The 21,858-nt window shown below is 47.5% G+C and overlaps 1 protein-coding gene across 3 annotated transcripts in view; it reads left to right on the forward strand.

The window, feature by feature from the left end:
- Nucleotides 1-21,215, forward strand: part of SLC25A25 (solute carrier family 25 member 25) — a 35,060-nt gene extending 13,845 nt beyond the window's left edge. Inside the window, exons 1-10 of one of the 3 annotated variants that reach the window (XM_054007356.1) lie at nucleotides 611-1,417; nucleotides 12,471-12,597; nucleotides 12,703-12,790; nucleotides 13,942-14,053; nucleotides 15,421-15,579; nucleotides 16,406-16,558; nucleotides 17,031-17,138; nucleotides 17,446-17,613; nucleotides 18,051-18,201; nucleotides 18,686-21,215. In XM_054007356.1, coding sequence (XP_053863331.1) covers nucleotides 1,193-1,417; nucleotides 12,471-12,597; nucleotides 12,703-12,790; nucleotides 13,942-14,053; nucleotides 15,421-15,579; nucleotides 16,406-16,558; nucleotides 17,031-17,138; nucleotides 17,446-17,613; nucleotides 18,051-18,201; nucleotides 18,686-18,870 — 1,476 coding nt within the window. In that variant the 5' untranslated portion in view covers nucleotides 611-1,192 and the 3' untranslated portion in view covers nucleotides 18,871-21,215. Of the gene's footprint in view, nucleotides 1-610; nucleotides 1,418-8,410; nucleotides 8,877-12,470; nucleotides 12,598-12,702; nucleotides 12,791-13,941; nucleotides 14,054-15,420; nucleotides 15,580-16,405; nucleotides 16,559-17,030; nucleotides 17,139-17,445; nucleotides 17,614-18,050; nucleotides 18,202-18,685 lie in introns of those variants that run through there. The other 2 variants (XM_054007357.1, XM_054007355.1) reach the window with 2 other exon arrangements.
- Nucleotides 21,216-21,858: the final 643 nt, after the last annotated feature.

Consider the following 21,858-nt stretch of genomic DNA (forward strand, 5'->3'; position numbering starts at 1 on the left):
AATTAGTCATAAAAATAAATGTGTCACAGGAGACTCTTACTGAACTATTGCTTACTTTCTCACTTTCACCGTGTTTGGAATATAAATATTGTACTTTACATTTCAGTGTATAAAATGCAGAGCAATAGAAACAAATCATTGTCTATATGAAATTTTAGTTTGTACTGACTTCGCTAGTGCTTTTTATGTAGCCTGTTGTAAAACTAGGCCAATATCTAAATGAGTTGATGTACCCCCCCGAAAGACCTCTGACGACCTCCAGGGGTACCCGTACCCCTGGTTGAGAACCGCTGCTTTACAGGTCAATTCAGTTGTGGCTAAGGACCACAGGCCTCTAGCTTATAAAGAGCCCTCTGCTCTACTAACAAAGGATATAGATTCAGCTGCAACTGCTGAGTCATAAGCAGGTATGTGTGATTCCTATCCTCTTTCAGGTTTCTGTATGATAAAGTAGCCATGTCAGGGTTGTGGTTTAGATGCCCAGAGCTGGCGTATTTTTTTTTTGAATATAGTCCTCTCCAACCCTGCTGGTACTTGGCTAATCCAGCCTCATTCTGCGGGCTGCAGTCAGTGCTTCTCTGCAGGACTGTCTGGCTGCATGCAAAGAAATCGTCTGGTTGCGCACACTTCTATTGGGCTAAGATTGCTGGTTTGAATAATGAACATGTTAGTGTCGGGAGAGGTGATTGGCTGGGCACTGCTGCAGTGAGAATGCAGGCTGGATACTCGGGGTTTCGGCTCACTTGATGTGCATTAGATGAGCCAGGGAGAGCCTAGATTAATTGGTAGCTTTGAGCAGCTTCCCAGAGTGAAAGGGTCCATTTTAGCTTTCCTATTAAGCTCAGCATCTTGGCTTCTCTGTCCAGACTTCCTCTAAAGCTCAGTGTCTCGGGTTCTCCATGCCAGAGCGCTGGAGCTTTGTCTGTTGCCACCAGCTCTGAGGCTGTTGTACAGTGAGCTGCTTCTCAGGCCAGGCACGACAGCAGTAGCAGCAATTTCAAAAGGCAGGAATCCGCTGCAGGAATAGTCTGTAAAGCAACTGGACCTCTGGAGTTGCTGGCTTGAATCTCTTTCTGGCTGCTGTGCGGAACGGATTCCTAGTTTGGAGGGCTTGGTACTGCAGTCACATCCTTGGCAGCAGGCAGCCACTGATTGCAGGGTTTCCTTGACTGGGACTTTCACTGGAGTAGCCATGCTGCAGACCCTCTGGCGTTTTCTGTCCAGCCTCTTTACCAGGGCCATATGCCAAGGTCCTGCAGAAGGAAAAGAGAATGGGGCCAGAGAGACGACCCCAATTCCAGACCCAGGGGACCAGGGGCCAAACCTGTTGGGGAAGCCACAGGACAGAGGGGCTGATCCCACTGGAAGGAGACCAACTATCTTACTGGTGGTTGGACCTGCAGAGCATTTTCCAAAGGTAACAGAGCTTCCGAGGTTCCTGAATAGGGGCTGGCTTGCTTTGGGTTGCACATGCCTGGCCTACTGGAACAAAGGGTGTTGGGGGAGATGAGGGAGTGTGAAAATGGAGTTCCCTGAAGGGAGGGATGATGGGGGAGGGGGGCGGCTGGCAGGGAGGTAGAGTGATCCTGGGTGTGGGCTTGCTAGAAGTGTAAGTAAGTGAGCTGCCAGTAGTTCCCTCTTTTTCCCCCCCCCCCCACTCCCGCCGCCCTAATCACAAAATATTTTGAGGACTGACCTCTCCAGGGAAACTGCTTTGGGAGCAAGATGAAATATTGGAGCCCCAAGGTTCCCTGGCAACTGAAAGTGGAGGCTTAGTCTGAGAAGGCAAGGAACAATAATATGGGCTAATAGTGAGGTTCATTTATTTCCACGCCTGCACTGGGGACTGGTTAAGAAATAGTCTAGTAACTTGGATAGGTGGGGTGATGCCTCAGGAGATGCAAGAGAAACCAAGGTATTTGAGCACACAAGAGCCAGACAGCATTAGCTAAATGGCGCACAGTGCTGGAGTCTGTCAGAGGCAGGAGGATTTACACCTTGGCAATGAAGAATAGTTTCTGAGGAGAGGATAGGGAAGGACACTGGGACTGGAATGAAGATTGAAACTTCTGAGGAGGGGGAGAATGGACGTGGGGGGCAAGTACAATAGCTAGAGAACAAAAGGAGATTCCTTGTATCTGGGGCAGCTAGACAAAGGAGGTTAAGCAGTATGTTAATGTACAGTAGCCTGGGATCATGTGACCGTATAGGCTGGGTACAATTTTACTTCTCTTAATTTGATTATTTAGCTATTTAAAGAGGCGGCAAATGCTCCCTGTTGTAGAAGTTAATGTGGAGATTGGGAGTGAAGAGCAGTCAGGCTGTGATTGTAACAAACCATATGTAAAGGGAGTGACTGGGACTGGGGAAAAGGGGGGCAGGCAGGTACAACCTCTCCAAGTGATGGGAGCAGGGGAAGGGAAGATTGTTGAGACAGATGGTTGGCTACCAGCAGGGATAATGATAGGTGGTTTGCAAGGTCCAGTTTACCAGGCAGGGAACTAGGTATAGATGCTGTTTTAAAAGCCTTCTGTGTTCTTGTTACTGGGATGAACAGGCTGGGATTATGTGGTGGAGGTGATAGTAATCTTTTCTGCCTCAGGCATTGGATTGAAGCAAGCAGGGCTGAATTTGTGGCTCTGGTTCCACTGGACGGGGCAGTCCCTGCTTGGGCCTGACTGAGAGAGCTCCAAGGACTTATTCCTCTTTGCTGGTTGTCCAGTGATGAGACCTGGGTACCCCTTTTAAAGAAAAGAAATACATGAAGGGTGAATGGAGAGAAGATAGGAAGGGGAAAGACAGAGAAGCCAGTGACGAGTTAAAGCAGGCTCTGAGGGGAAGCCTGGAATGAGTGGCGTTAAAGATCTTGAGTGTATCTTCTAGGGGAGTAATGGGTCCTCTGCCTTTGAGAGGATCAGTCTGCCTCTCCAGATCAATGTTCCCTCTTTGAGAGTGGGGATGAAGCTGAAGTCTGTCTCATTCCTTCCCTGTGTGACACATTCCCATGACCTTGGGAGGCTGCTTCCTGACAGTGGAGAGAGAATTAACACCTGGAAGTTGGAGTATAATTGAAATCTGTGGGAGGGTGGGGATGGGGACAGCCTAGCTCAGCACTGGGGCTTCTCATGTACCTTTGCTGTCATGTAGGGGGAACTGTTGTCTGGTTAGTGTGGGATATGGGAGGCAGAGGTTGGTTCTATTCCTAGCTCTGCCACTGAATGTCTGTGACCTTGGGTGAGTCGTCTAATCCCTCTGCCTCTGTTCCCTTTGTAAAAGTGTCTTGAGCTCCTCAGCTGCTATATAAATATTTATTATGCCTGAGAGCTCGATGCTGTGATGGCTTCGTTTGTACGAACAAACCTGATGTTAAGAAGCAGATTCCATAGTCCAGTGTGAACTGTTTCCGTTTATCCCCGTGGTCCTTGCCTTACAGTTGCACAGGCTTTGATGTGATGGCTACTTGGAGGTGGTTATCAGCTGTTTTTCATCCACATGTATGTAAAATATTGATGGGTATGTGATGTGCTGGCATGCTTACCAATCACACCAGCATCTGTCACTCTTGATCTGGTTGTCATGAGTGGAAGCGGTCAGCTCTCCTGGAGTTTAGTTACCTTCATGTGAAATATTTACCTTTTACTTTCTTCCCTCCCTGTAGCCTTGACTAGCTGCTATTTTTTTTTAATTTGCTACGGACTGTATTGAATTAACAAATGATTAACTGCCCTCTTCCCCCATTTTGTATCCCTGTCCACTCCTTGACATTTGTGTCCTGTTAGGACTTTCTGTCCTGTACAATTAATTATACTCCAACTTCCAGGAGTTGAAATACAAAATCAAAAGAAATTACCAGTCAGGACCTATTTATTCCTTTGCTGAGCAATAGTCAAGGCTTGTCTACACTACCCACCGGATTGGCGGGCAGCGAGCAATCCAGCAGGGGTCGATTTATCGACTACTGAGTGCTCTTCCGTTGACTCCGGTACTCCACCAGAATGAGAAGCGCAAGCGGTGTCGACAGGAGAGTGTCGATTTATTGCAGTGAAGACACCGTGGTAAGTAGATCGAAGTACGTTGACTTCAGCTATGCTATTCACATAGCTGAAGTTGCATATCTTAGATCGACTCCGCATGGTAGTGTAGACAACCCCTCAGACACAGTGGTTCTCAGACTGGTCCAGGGACCAGCAGTGGTCCACCAAGCTGCTCGTGCCACCATGGAAAAGCACATTAGCCTTGTGGCCCAGTCCAACACTTGGGGCTAGTCTACACTAGAAGCGCTACGTTGGTGCAACGGCGCCAATGCTGCTGTAGCGCGTCTAGTGAAGACTCTCTCTGCTGCTGGGAGAGAGCTCTCCCGTCAGCATAATTATTCCACCTTCACGAGAGGCGGTAGCTATGTGTGGATGCCGCTTAAGTCGGTGTAACTTGGGTAGCTCAGGGGAGTGGCTTTTTTACACTCCTGAGCAACATAAGTTATATCAACGTAAGTGGTAGTGTAGACCTGCCCTTAGTATTTCCAGAGGCTTTTTTAACCTATTAAATTTAAAAACAAAACCCTCTGTCCTAGTGCAGCTGCCTCATGTCTCTGGGCAGATGTGTTTTGGTGTAAATTCAACCGTGGCCTGACTAATGGAGAGCACTAAAATTGGAGGTGACACAAATGCACAGGAGATGGCCATACCCTCAGGTTCTATACCGAAATAAGACCTGCAGCACTGGGTCAGCTGGCTTGGGCGGTGGGACTAAAAATGGCAGTGTAGACGTTTGGGCTGGAGCCTAGGCTCTGAAACCTGGCAAGTGGGGAGGCTCTCGGGGCCCAGGCTCCAGGCCACGCCCCAACATCTACACTGCTATTTTTAACTCAGGAGTCTGAGTTAATTGACCCGGGCTCTGAGACTCCCTGCCGCAGGGTTTTTATTGCTGTGTAGACATACGCTAAGCAACCAGGGAAAATTTGCGCTGAGGGGACTTCAGATAGGGAGCAAGCCTTGAGCTAATGCCAAGCTTCTGCCCAGGGAAAGGAACAGGTATCTGTTCATCTTGTCTCCTTAGTACTGTCCTATATTACTTTTTCATGTCATCAAATTCTAGTGTTTCACCTGGGAATGCTTGGGCTGAGGCACTGACAAGCGGCTCTCTAACTTAAGAGGCCCACAAGAGGGGGAAATCATGAGAACTGTTGGGATGAGGATACTCCTACAAGTCACAGCATTACCGAATGCAATCTTGGTACTGTCTCCTTTGGGGTGGTCTTCCAAAAAATGTCCCCTGTAAACGGGAATGCACAGAGCAATAGTTAACATTCCAATAAGATGTTGCAACTGGTAACTGACACGAGGATTTGTTTTAAAGTGCCAAGTGCTGTTTATGAATGACTTGAAAATAAGCTTTCAGCCCTCTTGATGGCAAATTAAGGTCAGTCCTTTGTAGCCGAAAAAAGCTGGACCGAGGCAGTGCTCTTTCCAGGGCAGGGCTGGTCTCGGTGGGAGACCGCTGCTGGGAGTTCACTGCAAGAAAGAAGTAGGTATGGATCTGTCACATGACTGTTACCTCCCCATCTCATCCATCCTGCTCTCTGGAAAGGAGATCAGTGGAAGGGGTAGTTTAGGAGTGAGGCAAGGATACTCCAGAGATTCATCGTGAAGCAGCAGCAGAGGCAGGCGTCTTGTGTAGCTTTCACTGTATCTCTAGAGTCCAAATAGTTGAGTCATTGCAGCTCAGCCTCACGTATTGCAGATGCATGGAGAGTGGGCTGGACTGTGGCACTGCTGAAGTTTCCGAAAGGCACTCACTATACTTGGCTTCATTATTTAAAGCCTGTAGAAATAAGTTCTCAGGACCACAGTAACCCAGGTCTCTGATGCTCTACAGAGCGATTTGCTTTGATACTTCTAACCTTCCAGCTTCTTGAAATGGGATCTAGACACTTGATATCTGCACACTCTCTCCTGCTTTGCATTCATCTCTGTAAATGCAGTTGCTGGTGTTGCACCCCATCTGCTCCTCTGAGTTCATTGTGCTGTAACTAAGAACAGATAGTAGATAATGTTTTCACCCCTCAGCTCACAGAGAGCCGAGAAAAAATGACTTTCTTGCCCTCCCCTTCTCTTCTCTACTTTGACGTAGGATGGTGGGTGTTTCTTCCCTGAAACGCACGGTTTTGTCCATTGTCTCCCGCTGCCAAGTGTAGGTGGATTTCATTGGGAAAAGCTGCATTGTGCTGTCATAGCAACTGTGGTGTCAAGCGGCTGTAACAAAGAATGACGCCTGGGAACTCAGGAAAGCGTGCATGTATGGTGATGGCGGGGGCTTCTCAATCACTGTGTAGTGGAGTAGGTCTCTGATGGGAAAAGTCAGTTCAGTCGGCCTTGTAGGAGGCATTTGCCTTTGACTCTGAGCTGATGATTGTAGCAAAGATTGGTCTTTGGGCAAGTGTGGGGAAAGAGGGGTGCACTATTGGCTTGTGAATCACACAAGCTTCTGCAGCTGATCTCTAAGAGGATCTGGATTTGGTGAGAGGATCCTGTTCTGTGTCCAGACAGACGTCACGGGGGAGTAGGTTAAGCCTTGTTAGGTAATAGTGAAATTAAGGGGCACAGTGGGGTGAGAGGCCTGGGGGAGGAGTTATGAAAGCTGTAGTATGGCCAAGCTTTTGGGAGCTGAAGTTGGGGAGAATACTAAACGTTGCTTAATAGATCATGACTTGCTTTTATAAATTCCTCAAATTAAAGCCCCAGACTAAATAATCCCAGTCCATGTAACTGGCTTGCTACTCCATGATCAGCTTGTAAAGACACATTTTAAAATTTCACCCTAATGAACAAAATTCTGTGGAAAGTTTTTCATGTTTTTTGAACACTAGGGTGTGAGGGAGAGAATGTTTGAACTAGTTTTTAAACTGGTTCTGGCATATAGTTTGTCTGGCCAGTGTGGCCAGAGCATAATCATTTGCAAACTATTGCTCTAGCAAGGTTAACTATTTGCCAAACTGGTTTAAACTAGTCCAGCAAATGAACTTCCTTTCCCCTAGAACAGACAGATCATAGTGCTTTGGAACGCTGGAAATCGAATGTTGATTCTTGCACCCATCTCTCATCTGGTAGCCTTTCTATGGCAGGTTTTAGGGACAGGGACTCAACTTTACCTTCCTGTTAAACTAAACTACGTTCTAATAATGCAGAGGATTATGGGAAGCAATTAATAGCCCTGTAACTGATTACAGAACCCTCAGCCTGGTGTGTGGTCTTTTTTGTTGCTTTTTCTCTATCTGTATACAGCAATGCCAGGGAATATTTAATGCCCACGCACCAAAGTGCCAAGCATTTAGAAGCCTGTAGTCATATCTGTGCTCAGTAAGGAGTCCTCACGGCACACCCCATTTGTCAGCCTGACCAACCCTATACTGCTCCATGCACCAGTGATGAAAGCATTAAGTGGCTTAATAATAGATGGGAGAACCAGGGAAAAACATTGTATCCACCTAGACCATTTGGCAGTGTAAGCTGTAACTGGACAAAATGTGTTTTTCACGTTTTCCCATCTATAATTAACCACTTACTACGTAAGCATGCAAGCTTACATTTACTGCTCCATAGATGGCTAGTTAGATTTTAATTTGTCTCAAAATTAGACACACACGTTTTCCAAGACTGAGTCTGAAGTGTATATTCCATCTTAACCTGGAGCCTGCTTTTGACTGGCTTCCTGCAAGTCTGTCGCAGTGGCACATGTCTCTCGGCCACCTTTTCTCAATGTCCCTGAGAACAGGGCTGCAGCATTGATCTGTCTGGGCATTCAGGGAATTCTCCCTCATGGCTGACATCACCCAAGCTCTAATTATATTTCCCAAGATTGTTTATAACCAGAGAGCTAATTATCCTCTTTTATGCCACAGCCTTCTTTAAAAACATGGGACTTTTGGGGTCTTGTAGCTGGTGATCTTGAATGTGGCATGAAGGCAGTGGATGTATGGAGTATCCTGTGTCCCATGCATCTTTTAGAGGAAGTAAGAAAATCATTGGAGTATTGGTTGCGGGGTGAGGGGAAATCCATTCCCTTCAATCCTAGCATTAGTACCTATGGTATTGACCAAAGGCCCCAGTCGGGATTGGATGGCATTGTGCTGTGTCCTGGGAAGAGATGATTCCTGTCCCAAAGAGCCTAGTCTAATCTAAGGCAAAGAGCATCCAGCGAGCATTACAAATGAGGAAGGGGAGAAGCTTCTCCTGGATTTTCTTGCAGTTCTCTCTACACACGTAAACATTTATTACAGCTTCTCCCAGCCCCAGTGCTGTGGGTGCTGCATGGGACTGTGCTGTCTGCATCCCGGTTCAGTTGAGGAGGCAGAAGGGATTAAGTGAGGGGGACAGAGAAGAGTTAACTCTGCTGGTGAGAGTGTGACGTGGGCTGCTTGGGCTTTACAAAGAGCCTAGAGTTGAGCAATTGGAGGCAGCTCACATGCCTTGTCACAAAGCCAGTGCTGGTTGGCTAACTGGGAGGTATTGCACAAAGAAGGCTTCCCGTTTAAGCAGAAGGGCAGGACTTGAGCAGCCAATGGCAGCTGAGCACGGACAGCTCATAGCCATGTGTCATGAGACTTGCCGGCATTTCCTTTCCCCCACGCACTGAAACTAGCTCCAGCAGAGGATCGCTCAGGTTGCTTCCCATCCTCCCTTGGCCGTGTAGGTCAGCACCTGAGTTGCTGGTACAGAAACATGCTCTGCTTGTGTCTGTATGTGCCAGTGTTCGGGGAGTCTCAGACAGAGTTCCAGTACTTTGAGTCAAAGGGGCTACCTGCCCAGCTCAAATCTATCTTCCGCCTGAGCCTCTTCATTCCTTCCGAGGAGTTCTCTACCTACCGCCAGTGGAAACAGGTATGGCTTGGGTGTAGGGTGGCAGAAAGGAGGGTGGGGATGTGGTGGGGAAAGTGGTGTATCAAGATCTTCTGGACCAGTTGGCTTGGCGAGTGTATGGGAAACCAGCTTGCTTGTGGCCCCTGCTGCTCATACCTATAGCCAGAGGCATGGGCTGCCGTCATCTTTTCCACTACCCCTTTGCAGGGGCTTCTGGCAGCAAGCTATAGGGCAGTGTCTTTCCTCTTAGGCTCCCTCCCTCCCTCCCCTTAAAGGGGAGTCAACTGTGTGTGTGGGGGGGGGTGGAAGTGGGGGGACATGGGAGCCAAATATCCTTTCCCCTCAGAGGCTGTTTTAGGTATCTTCCCCTATAGTTCATTCTTGCTGAATTTAGGTGCCTTGAGTAAACCAGCTGATTAACTGCACAATATCCTAGTGAGTTCTGTGGGGAAGAGATTGGCGTTTCCTTTCTTAACATTGCCTTATCTGCTCTTAGACAATCCCTGTAGGATTGTAGTGTTAGCCCCGTCCTCATTACTGTTTGTCCTCCACCCCTTTTTGTGTCTTAGCATCCAGCAGCATGTGCACCTAGGTCTTGTGTCTACTCTGAAGTTTGAATCCTTTCTCACAATGGGTGCAACTAAACATGTGTTGTGCACTGTTTAGCAGCAAGTGTAGACAAACACAAACCGTGTTCACCACGGCTTCAGCAACCATGTCTAAACCCTGCATGGAAGAGTTCATAGCGTAGGCAAGGCTATAGCATCACCCACAAATGTTTCACGTAAAGCCCTCTGCTACAGAAGGGCAACTTACTAGAACAGGGGTGGTCAGCCTGTGGCTCCGAGCCACATGCGGCTCTTCAGAAGTTAATATGCAGCTCCTTGTATAGGCACCGACTCTGGGGCTGGAGCTACAGGGGCCAACTTTCCAATGTGCCGGGGGATGCTCACTGCTCAACCCCTGGCTCTGCCGCAGGCCCTGCCCCCACTCCACCCTTTCCCGCCCCTGAGCCTGTCATGCCCTTGCTCCTCTCTCCCACTCCCCAGCCTCCTGCATGTCATGAAACTGCTGATCTCCTGGGAAGTGCGGGGAGGAAGGAGGGGGAGGCGCTGATCAGTGGGGCTGCCGGTGGGTGGGTGGGTGGCGCTGGGACGGGGGGGGAGGGGAGCTGAGAGGGGGCTGCTGACGTATTACTGTGGCTCTTCGGCAATGTACATTGGTAAATTCTGGCTCCTTCTCAGGCTCAGGTTGGCCACCCCTGTACTAGAATTATACACTCACCCTCTCTCCACTCCACTGCAGTCCCTTCTGTTCCAGCACGCTGCTGCTGGCGCTAGTTGAATGTCAGATGCTGTTAAGGGCACTGGTGACTGCTTATGCATTCCAGGAGATTGCATGCATGGCAGATTTGGGCATAAGAACGGAGGAGGGGCAGGGGAACAGCTGGAGAGGCACTTTAGGAAGGTGATCGTGGCAAACACTAGCAACTTAACATTAACCTAAAGTTGCAAAAGCACGGCTGTGCTAGTGTTGTATCTGCATGTATTTACAGAGTACAAAATAGAAATTGCTGCAGTGATTCCTGTTTGCCTCTGAAGGCAAGGAGGCGGGTGTGGGTGCTCACCCATATCCCTGAAGAGGATGCTGAAGGTATAACGTGTACATCCCTTGCTATGGTGACCAGATAGCAAGTGTGAAAAATCGAGACACAAAAGCCCCCAATATCGGGATGGTCCCAATAATACTGGGACGTCTGGTCACCCTACCTCCTGCACAAGTAGGAAAGAATCCCAGCAATTCCCTTGATGCAAGCCCACTGCTGTGACTTTAGAAACAGCTTGTGTCCTTCATTGCTTAGTGAAGCGTGGAGTGATTAATTTAGCAAGCCTGAGCAGGTAGAAACTGCCTAACTATGATAGTTCCTGTTATCCCCATCTCCTCTGTGATAACTGTCAGGAATTCTCATAGGAAGAAGAGAGCCTTCCAGCTCTCCTAACTGTTTTATGGAGGCTGTGAATCCCACTGGCCATGAACTGGTCAGGGATTATCTGCTAGAGGGAAGCCTGGATCAGCTATTTGACACTGATCTGCTGACATGCCAGAGGTGTTTGTCTATCTTTAGCCTACAAGTTGAATATGGGGCCCCATCTGTGTCCTTTACAACTGTCATATGACTGTCTGCAGACTAGGAACACGGTGGGCATATCTCTAAGGTCACCGTGGTTCAGGTTTTCATTTTATTTTTTTAAGACTCTCAGAAATGATAGGAATGATCCTGGGCTGCCCTGGGACCAGAATTGACCAGTTGGGTGTTTGTCTGACTTTAATCTTAAATGTAGTGGCCAAGTGTGTGTAGCTACATATAGGATTTAAAACTAAGTGGTGTATCTTGATTTAAAAGCATCTGAGCAGGGCTAGCTTCCATAGGTTTAAGAAATATTGGAATAAATTTGGCTTAACATGTTCCCTTTGAAATACTTTCACTGAGAACCTGCCTTACGAATTAATGTTAGGTATTGGTAAGTACAGGACTTGTTAAAGGGTCTGACATCTGGGAGTCCAGAACTGAGGTCTATTCTAATAATAGCCAGCCGCTGTTTGCAGAGAGAATAACTAGCATTATAATCCAAAAGGGAGGTGCAGTAGAGAACAGGACTGGACTGAGCCACTTGGTGCTGGTCCCTGTTGGCTCTTGTAATCTGTGCAAGGCAACTAGCAAATGTGGGGTGGAGCAGGAACCGACTGACCTAAATTATTGCTCTGTGCAGGCTGGCTTTCTCCTGCCTGGTTAACAAGTAGCTATACGCCCATGTGCAGGGCAGGCCATGTGCTATTTCCTCATGCTGGGGTGAGTTGAGGTGTGAGAGCACTGTATGCCACAGTTCCCTATCTTCCCCAGTTGCTTGGGCTAGATCCCATCTCGATGTAAGCACTCTGTCTTGTCTGCTGTTCAATCTGCATCTCCCAGGGACCTTGTACAGTTCAGGTCTACATAAGTGTATAGCTGCAGGGTGGCTAAACCAGTTCATGCTGGCATCATAGCAGCTTTTATCGCTACCACTGTCCATGGGAGATGGACTTCAGTTTGGCAACAGGCTCTTGCTGGCTGGGATTGGTTATTCCCAGTGGTGGTTTTCCTTTTCATGCACCAGGGGGAGGAAGAAAACTCTGCTTTAACTAACAGCTTGGATTGGGAGGGGGAAAATTTGATTGAGGTTCTATGATCTAAGCCTCCTGCAGTCCTAGTGCTTCTGTTTTAGAATTGCTCAGTGCCTCTGTTTGAGATTCAATCTATGGCCTAGGGTGTTGTATATTACTACAGGTCTGACATTTAACTAGCTAGATATCAGTTCCATAGGTATGAGTAATTTGGTCTATGTGACTGACTTGTGAAGACATGTGCCTGGAATCAGTTTGGCCTCTCCTTTCTGCCCTCCATTTGCCACACATGATCACTTCCTGGGTAAAGCTGAGCCCAGTTTGGTGGGGAACTTTTCTTGATGCTGCATGTGCGTCCTTCTGTCTGTCTAGCTAACTGATTAGTTTTACATAGAGGGGGTGTCTTATCTGAATGAACAAGGAACTGAGATTGTTTTGATGTCCTAAAACCAGAAAATTGTGAAAGCTGGAGACAAGGACCTGGATGGGCAGCTGGACTTTGAGGAGTTTGTTCACTATCTCCAAGATCATGAGAAAAAACTGAGGCTGGTCTTCAAGAGCTTGGATAAAAAGAATGATGGTGAGGCTCTTTCTAATAGTCCTAGAGGATCAGTGGCCTCTGCAGGTCAACATGAAGCCTCTTTGGGTAAATGGTCTCTGGGCTCACTGGCTTCTATGTTTGCAGGCCGTATCGATGCCCAGGAGATCATGCAATCCCTCCGGGACCTGGGAGTCAAGATCTCTGAACAGCAGGCTGAGAAGATCCTCAAGAGGTGAGTTTTCAGCTGGCTTCTACACCTCAGTTTCTACATACGAGAAGGAAATGTAAAGAGTGATCTTATCTCCTCTTCCCTTCCTGTCTACACTCTCTAATGACTGCAGCTCTCCCTCCTCAGACCTATCGCTTCTCACTGCGTTTTTGAATTTTCTGTGTATTGAAAACTATAATGCACTATGGAGACTGAAGAACAGCCACCCATTTGCTCAGTCTGCTTGAATCAAATTGGGGCAGGGGAGAATAAAGAGCAAGAACATTGGTCAAATAGAATGAATAAGACCAGTGACTTGTGATGCTAGATCAGACCACTGGGCTATAAAGATGGTATTCTGTCTCTAGCATGGCTACCATCTGATACTTCCAGGGAGGTGGGAATTCCATCTATGCACAATCCTCTTCTAGGTTCTGAGGAGTTCAGTTACCCCTTCCCCATTCCATAGAATGAATGGAGAAGAATGCTTGTAGCCCCTCACTCCAAGGTCTCAGAGCCTTGCAGTTAAAAATCCTTCGCTAGCCTATTGTGGAGAAGGGCATGCACTTGATCATACCGGCATCCCATGTGCCTCTACCGTGTCACCCGCAGCTTGCTGCTCTGGAGAGGGACTGTTTACTTACTTTACTGAAATGCTTAGCACTATGCATGTGGCACTAACACTGTAACAATCACTTATTTGTCCTGTTTTTCCTCTTTCCTTTGCCATCCTCCCCTCTGTCTGTTTGCCTGTCTGTCAGAATAAGGACAGGCCATTTCTGGGGTCCTGTCACCTAGTAAGTACCTGTGTAACTTTAGTCTCTGCCAGTTCCTTATCTTCTCTGCAGTACCAGAGTTCGTTATTGTTTTTTTTGTTTTGCTCTAACCATGATGGGAGGGGGCACAACAAATCCTTTGGTGTGGCTAGTGGGGAGGGAGAAAATGAGGCACATTTCCCCTACTGTCTGCATGGCTTGGGAGGAGAGGATTCCCTAGCAGTGTCTTGTACCTTTCAACCCTTGTAACACTTTCCAGTAGTTGCCCTGTGAAGGTTTCTACTTTGGGGTGAGGGGAGGGGCCCTGAATAACCAAGAGGGAGGTGAGGAGGAGTTTCTCCCTCAGTGGGGCCATGCACCCATCTCCTGTTCATTTGCTTGTAATACGCTTTTTTGCAGCATGGATAAAAATGGAACTATGACAATTGACTGGAACGAGTGGCGAGACTATCACCTGCTGCACCCAGTGGAGAACATTCCTGAGATCATCCTGTACTGGAAGCACTCAACGGTAAAAGAAATAAAAATTCCTCTGCCAAAGCAGGCCTGATCCTTCCCCAATTTCTTGATAAGAGTGCCACTTCCCAGTAGCACGTACCAAGTCCCCTTCGTTCTCTTCTTGGTTCAGTAGCTGCCTTCTAGCTCTAGAAGCCTGGTCACTTCCTGCTTCTCTTATATTTATATTTATAGATATAGATATAGATATTTTAAAATCTCTCGCTCTCCCCTCCCTCAGAAGGTCCAATTGTCACCTGTGCCAGGGACTTCAGAAGCCGAGAGAGAGAGATCTCATCTCCTTGGCATGGCTTCTGAAGTCCCTGGCACAAGTGACAACTGGACCTTCTGAGGGAGGGGAGAGCGAGCGAGCAGGTTGACTTGGATCACAGCTCTGAGAGCTCAGACCAGTTCCTGCTACTTCAGGACCTGCTAATACCAGGAACTGATACAACAGGCACCAGCCCTTCCTCGATATATTTATTCAGTACTTTTTATAATGTGTAATGAGAGCAGACTGGCTGAGCGCCAGAAGGTTCCAAAAGCGACATATCTTTTTCCACACCCCACTGCCCTTGGTTAGTCACTTTGATCGTTAAAGTTAGGCATTCTGTATTGGGGCAGCCCAAAGGGTTGGCAAGTCCCCAGCCTCCTGAACTGGAGTCATTAAAATGTCAAGGGTCCCCATGTCCTAGCAAATAATGAATGGTATGGAGGAAGTATCATTTATCTCTTGCATAACCCCTAGTTCTTGTGTTAGCTGATTAAATTAATAGGCAGCAGATTTAAAACAAACAAAAGGAAATACTACTTCATGCACCACACAGTCAACCTGTGAAACTCATTGCCATGGGAGGTTGTGAAGGCCAAAAGTTATAAGTGAGTTAAAAAAAGAATTAGATAAGTTCATGAAGGATAGGTCTATCAATGGCTGTTAGCCAGGATGGTCAGGGACTCAACCCTGTGCTCTGGGTGTCCTTAAACCTCCAAATGCCAGAAGCTGGGAGTGGATGACAGGTTGGATCTTTTGAAATTGCCCTATTTGTTCATTCCTTCTGCAGCATTTGGCACCAACCCCTGTCAAATACTATCAGACTGGTCTGACCCAGTATAGCTATTGTTATATGGTGATGATTTGCATGTTCTCTGGCACTGCCAGTTCCTTTATTGTGTGTGGTCAAACATATCAGCTATGATTTGCAGACAAACTGGGAATTTGAATATTAAGCTCATGTTCAGTGCTTTACAGCTATTTATTTAAGTACTCAAGCTATGGGAAGTTGTAGGTGACTGACAGCGGGACCTCTGAGGACGTGACAAGAAGCTACCTACCTAACTCTATCCTTCCAAGCACTTCTCAACACCTTGTTCCTTCCTTTGCAGATCTTTGATGTGGGAGAGAATCTGACAGTCCCTGATGAGTTCACAGTGGAAGAGAGGCAGACGGGCATGTGGTGGAGACATCTGGTCGCGGGTGGAGGTGCAGGTGCAGTTTCCAGAACCTGCACAGCTCCACTGGACCGGCTGAAAGTGCTCATGCAGGTAGGGCAAAAACCAAAAATAACTTTGTTTTATCAAGGTGCACATGCTGCTTCCCTTAGTGCACTTGTCCAATTAAATGGATCCTAGCAGCAGACCTGAAATTGTCTGTCCAGACAAGTGACTGATTCTGGTTGGACTCAGTCTTAGTACTTCCACATTGGTGAGTGGCAGCCTTTTGGTCTGTACCAAATATCATTTCTAGCCATGTAAAAGCCATTCTTGACCTGTTAGTTGTCACAATGATATGAAAACTTTAGGAGCTGAACAGATGAGAGAGCCATCACTGGTCCTAGCTAGACCACCTTGTGCCTGACAGCCTTGGAAAACTTACTTCCATGGAACTGGTTCAAGAGGAGTCACTGATTTGAGAACCGGCCCCTGAAAATGACTGAGTTGACTTGTTGGCAGGTCTCCTAGCTCCAGGTTCACAGGGCAGAGATAAGTGTAATCAATGTTAGAAAGCAGAGTTACGCAGCAGGAATTTTGGACTTTGCTTAGGCAGTCAGCCAGCAGTGACTATCCCTGTCTTTTAGCTGAGAAGCCTCTTCTCCCTGTACCAGAGCTCCTGGGGGGTGTCTGTGCAAGAATGCTTCCCTCCCCTTCCTGCTGTGATGGGCTGGGGCTCAGGTGGATTAATCAGTTAACTGATCTCAGACTTAAAACCCAAAAATGCCTTTTTCCCCCCTTTTTATGAATGTAATCTGGGAAGAGCTAAAGCTCCCTAAATCTCTGGGTAGATAAGAAATGCCCTTTGTCCTAGGATTACAGGCAGCTGTGGCAATCAGGACTAGCACCAATCAGAATTCTCCCCCTTCCTCCCTGCCAGGTCCATGCTTCCCGCAGTAACAACATGTGCATCGTTGGTGGCTTTACCCATATGATCCGAGAGGGCGGGCCCAAGTCGCTGTGGCGGGGGAATGGCATCAACGTCCTGAAGATTGCGCCAGAGTCTGCCATCAAATTCATGGCTTATGAACAGGTAAGGGAAAGGTCGTATTGAAGCTTAGACCCAAGGCCACGTGAGAGCTGGAGGAGCCTTTTCATCTGAGTGACTGCCCAAACTAGAGCCATGTAATGGATGGTAACCCACCAGTCAGGGTATAAATGTATGGTGCCTCTAGGAAGACTGAGGGCAGGCAGAGGGTATGAGCTTTATGCCCATGCCTGGCAAGCACCTCTCTCCAACGGTGGGAACGGTGCCTCTCACACCTCACCCCCTGGCAGAGCTGGAGAAATGGGCAGCATGAAGTCACAGTGAAGTGATGGAGTGCATGGCTGAAACAGAGGTGGTGTTCACACTTCCCTCTCCAGCCTGTGGCAGACCCAGCAAGTGAAAAGAGAGGTAGCTTGTGGCCCATGCTGAGGAGGAAAGGTGTTATGTGGTCCAGCCAGTCAAACTGTCTTCACTGCGAGAAGCCCCCCTCTGTTATAATATTTCTTTGTTTCTACAGATCAAACGGTTCATTGGCACTGACCAGGAAATGCTGGGAATTCATGAGCGGCTAGTGGCTGGTTCTCTGGCAGGGGTCATTGCTCAGAGCAGCATCTACCCAATGGAGGTGAGGCTGGCAGCTGGCATCCTACTCCATGACATAGGGGAGGGGATGGGGAGTCATTAGGTGGAGAAATTGAGGTGTGGTAATGTGAGCTGAATGCTAGCTGTGAGGCGAATTGTGTTGGGTGCTAGAGGCAGCTTTTGTACTGGATGTCCAAGGGCATTGTCTAGTAACGGGGCTCTAGTAATGCATGAAATGGAGTTGCTGACACTCCCTGTGATGTGCTCCCTTCATGGGATTACTGTGACCTGTTCCTGCTCCCAGTGCTGCTGTTGGCATTCACAGAGTGCATGCTTTTGTGCCGTGTTAGGTTCTGAAGACCCGAATGGCCTTGCGGAAGACAGGACAGTATTCAGGCATGCTGGACTGCGCCAAGAACATCCTCTCCAAGGAAGGAATGGCTGCCTTCTACAAAGGCTACATCCCCAACATGCTAGGAATCATTCCATACGCTGGTATTGACCTGGCAGTCTATGAGGTATGGCGCCTGCCTGGCTTCTGTGGGGCTGGGATATCTCACTTTCGGGACAAGCAGGGAGAGGTTGTGCATGTCGCTAATGTAGGCGTATAAATTCTTCCTGGTTAAATTCTGCACATGCCCCTTGAGATTAACACAAATGGCCTAGGGGTGATTCCAGCACAAGCCTTGTGGCAATCTATGGCCCTGCCCTTTGGATGAGGGAGTCGCTGCAGCAAAGCTGCTAACTAGTGTCTTTCACAGATGCTACAGTGGCGGCAGCAGCAGCTGCTCAAGAAAATCTGACAAGCTAGGATCTTGTCTTCTGCAGTTATTTCTAGTTGACTTTGCATAGATCTCCACAAGCCTCCAACCCCAGCTTCTCTCCTTGTGTGGGCCAGTCTCTTGATGCTCCATGCCCTGTCCTTCTCAGCTAACACCTGACCTATTTCTTCTAGACATTAAAAAATACCTGGTTACAACGCTATGCTGTGAACAGTGCTGACCCCGGAGTGTTTGTTCTCCTGGCTTGTGGCACCATCTCCAGCACCTGTGGGCAGCTGGCCAGTTATCCCCTGGCTCTTGTGAGAACACGCATGCAGGCTCAAGGTAAGAACTGTTCAGACTCTCCTCTGGAATTCCAGGACTGCTGCTATGTGTGCAGTGAGTATGGAACTCACTGTGTGTATCAGTGGAGGACTGGAAGGTCTTGCAAAATTAAGGCATATTTTAATTTTTCTGTGCAGCTGAACTCTGGGATATCTGTAGGCCGAGGATCAAGAACGATGTGAACTTTGTGCCATTCTTGGCAGTTGGACCCAGAGCCTCTATAACCAAGCCATTTTTTCATTCTCTTTACTTGTGTGCTTTAGTCAGCCCATGAGCTGGTGTGTGTGGAAATGGCAGGCATATGTGGCATGGCCTCATTCTGCTGCCTAATCTCTCTCACTCATGTAACTATATGGTCAGTGTAGCTCAAGAGTCTCTGCTCGTATGAGTGCAATAAACAAATCTAACACATGCCTTTGAGATGGGCATTTTCTTACAACATACCTTAATCCATGCTCTACTATTTCTTGTGTTTCTGTTGTAGCTTCAGTGGAGGGAGCTCCAGAGGTGACAATGAGGGGACTCTTCAAACACATTCTAAAGACAGAAGGAGCATTTGGCCTCTATCGGGGTCTGGCCCCAAACTTCATGAAAGTGATCCCAGCCGTAAGCATCAGCTACGTGGTTTATGAGAACTTGAAGATGACCCTGGGGGTGCAGTCACGGTGACCAGGAGACACCAAGGATTCTGAACTCTGAAATCTTGGGCTGTAATCCTGGGGTGTATAGCCATCTCTCATTCTGTGAATGTGTCGACACTAAGCTGACTAAGCAAAGCTGTGAGAATCCAGTTGGGTGTGAGTCAGGATGTGGAGGATTTGGTGTCCTTTGCCATCTTGCTACTCAAGAGCTCTGCTTAAACCATCAAGTGGTCCTTCAAGCATACAGGAGACCAATTGGGAGACCAGGGGATCAACTCCTGGTTGTGTCTCAAGCTGCAAGTTTGAGGCCAGTTTCCAGTAGCCTAGTAGAGCGGGGATCTTGCATGTAGAAACAGAGCTGCTGGCCTGGAGATATGTAGCAACTTTTGAAATGCTGAAGGAGCTTTTTTCCATTCAGTTTAACCTCCTACCTGTTTAAAATTGTACAAACTTTGTGTTGGTGCTGCCACCACAGACTTATTTATTATGTTTACATGTATTTCTTTCGGTAGGAGACATTCATGTTCTGCTTCCGAGACTCTGACACGAAATGAAACTTTAAACTGGACCAGTTTTGGGGGCTGGTGAGCAGTGGTTCTTCCACTCAGGCTGAAGGTTACTTAGGCCAGCCTGGTGGAGAATTAGGATTATTTATTTTTATAGGTCAGAGCAAGTCTCTCTCATAAACCTGCTAACAAGATGCACTTACTAACAGAAGCAGCAGACTAAAGCCTGCATACCTGCATTGCTGCATGCTAGATGGGTTTGTCATTCATGCCCAGCAGAGGTTTGGAAAGGGGAAGGCTAGAGAGCCCTGAATGGACTGTTGCCTCGATGCATGGCTTCACTGAATAACTGACCGTACTCTGCTACTCTTGTCCATCTCTGTAGCTGGGCTCCTGGCACAGCATGGGAGAAGGCTCTGCAGCCTGCTTGGTACTCTGAACAAGGTTCTGCTCGGTGCCAAGGGGGGACGACTGACCCTTTCCAAACCCTGCAGCTAAGCTACTATTTATCCCTCTTTAGATCTCTTTGTAGACTTGGAGTTAGGGTTTGCATTTGAGGGATAAGGAATCCCCAGGCTAGGAGTAATGTTGTGGGAAGGGATGTTAGCTGACATTGGGAGGAAGTCGGGTTCGTCAGGGGTTTGAAGATGACTGCTTGTGTTTTCTCCCAGAGGGTGCTTTTCATAGGGGGAAGGGAAGGGAATGGCTTTAAAATTTCTCTGACTGTATTATGGGCTACTTCAGTCTATAGGATCAGGCTTCTGGGGCCCAGGAGATCCTCCTCCAACTTTTGATTTGGGGCAAAATGGACCAGTGTCACATTCCACTCATGTCATACTGCTTAAATCATATTTATTTTGTATTTATTTGAACAGTTATGTAAACTATTTTTATAGACTTGTTTAAATATTGTTACTGTCCTTGTATTTCTCCTATTTAAAGTTCTGTATTATTTTCTTACCCATTTGCACCTTTACCATCTCACAGCTCAGCAGCAGGGGAAGACACTGAGGTCACTAGTGTTCTCTTCCCCTAAAGCTTGAGCTGCTCTTTCTATATCTGGGCTGGTTATTGGAGGGCCTCAGTCAGTCAAGAGAAATTCTCTGTAGCAATAAGCCATAGAAGGGAGGGGAACTGATTAGCTAGGAAACAGTCCACTGGGACAAGGGACGCGGAATGGTGCATTTTGAGGCTTGCCTTGCTCTGGAATCGCCTCGCATGTGTGTGTGACAGGATTTCCTGTGGATGGCTCAAGCTGGGGAAATGGAAGGTCTGTGTATGTTGATGTCTCAACGGCTAATTGAGAGAGGGTCGATTTGGAATTTTTGTGGTAAAAAATCTCAGGGATTTAAAAATAAGACAAAAGTTGACAGTTTCCAGAAATGTGGAAGGAAACTTGCACTTGGACACAAGCTGCTGCAGTTCTGTTTGAAGGGGAGTGGGCAGACCTGCTGCTGAGTCCCAGTGCTCCTCACACACACGTGCACTACGGAGAAGTTTTGTGGGAACGGGAAGGGCTTCGTTAGGCACTCCTGGCAGCTGCTCCGGGTGTGACAGACTTTAGCAGTATGGAGAACCTTCAGTCTTTAGGTACTCTCCTTGCTGTCTGTTCTTGCCAGATGGAAATCTAACTTTGTACCTGGATTAGTGATATGATTTTTTTTTCACCTCCCCTTTTGAGACCAACTGTTAATTCTGCAGTGGCTCCTTCCTACCAGTGTGGCCTAATGGGAATATTCCGAATACAAAAATCAATGCAAAATGTGACTGTCTTTGTAGCTGTAACTGGAAGTTGTCAGAACACAAATCTAACCAATGAGATTCCTCATGGAGGGAACAGTCTGCTAATAAAGGTCTATCAAAGCTACCATGTGCCTGCGTTTCTCTGAGTGTGCATCACTGGTGCTGTGCAAGTGACTGTGGGGCCAGTTTTTTCCTATAACCCCTTTTCTTCACTGAGGGTAATTGACAGCAAGACTGTCAGAGCAGAATCCCCTTTGAATCCCAATTCAAGGGAACACCTGAGTATAACCAGAACTAAATGTTTACTGTGGCAATGAGAATGAGTCAAGCATATCCCATTACCAACCTATTGTCTGTGCGGTGGGTGCTGGTGAATCTCTGTTCTCATTCTGGTCGATAGCTGGATCGTTTTTCTGCATAGAGGATCTGTAGTTCCTTTTATTTAGTCTGACTGCACCCTCGAGGTATTGGCACTTGGGTTTTAAAGGGCATTGTCCTGATGTCCTTTTTACAGTGCCCATTAACAATGAAGTGCTCTAGGTGCATACCCTGGCAGACTATTCAAGTACAGTAGCTAGTGCAGAACATAGCCACCCCCTTGCTTAGTGAAATTAACCATGGGGACCATTTTACACTAGTCCTCCAAGGACCACACTGGCTCCCTATGTACTTCCAGATGTTCAAGGAATTTCTATTCATTTGTAAAACCTTAACAAGGTTGTATCCTAAGTATTTGAGAAACTACCTTTTGCAGTTGCAATCAGTGG

The sequence above is a fragment of the Malaclemys terrapin genome, chromosome 17, assembly GCF_027887155.1.
Source record: "Malaclemys terrapin pileata isolate rMalTer1 chromosome 17, rMalTer1.hap1, whole genome shotgun sequence".
Taxonomy (NCBI): domain Eukaryota; kingdom Metazoa; phylum Chordata; order Testudines; family Emydidae; genus Malaclemys; species Malaclemys terrapin.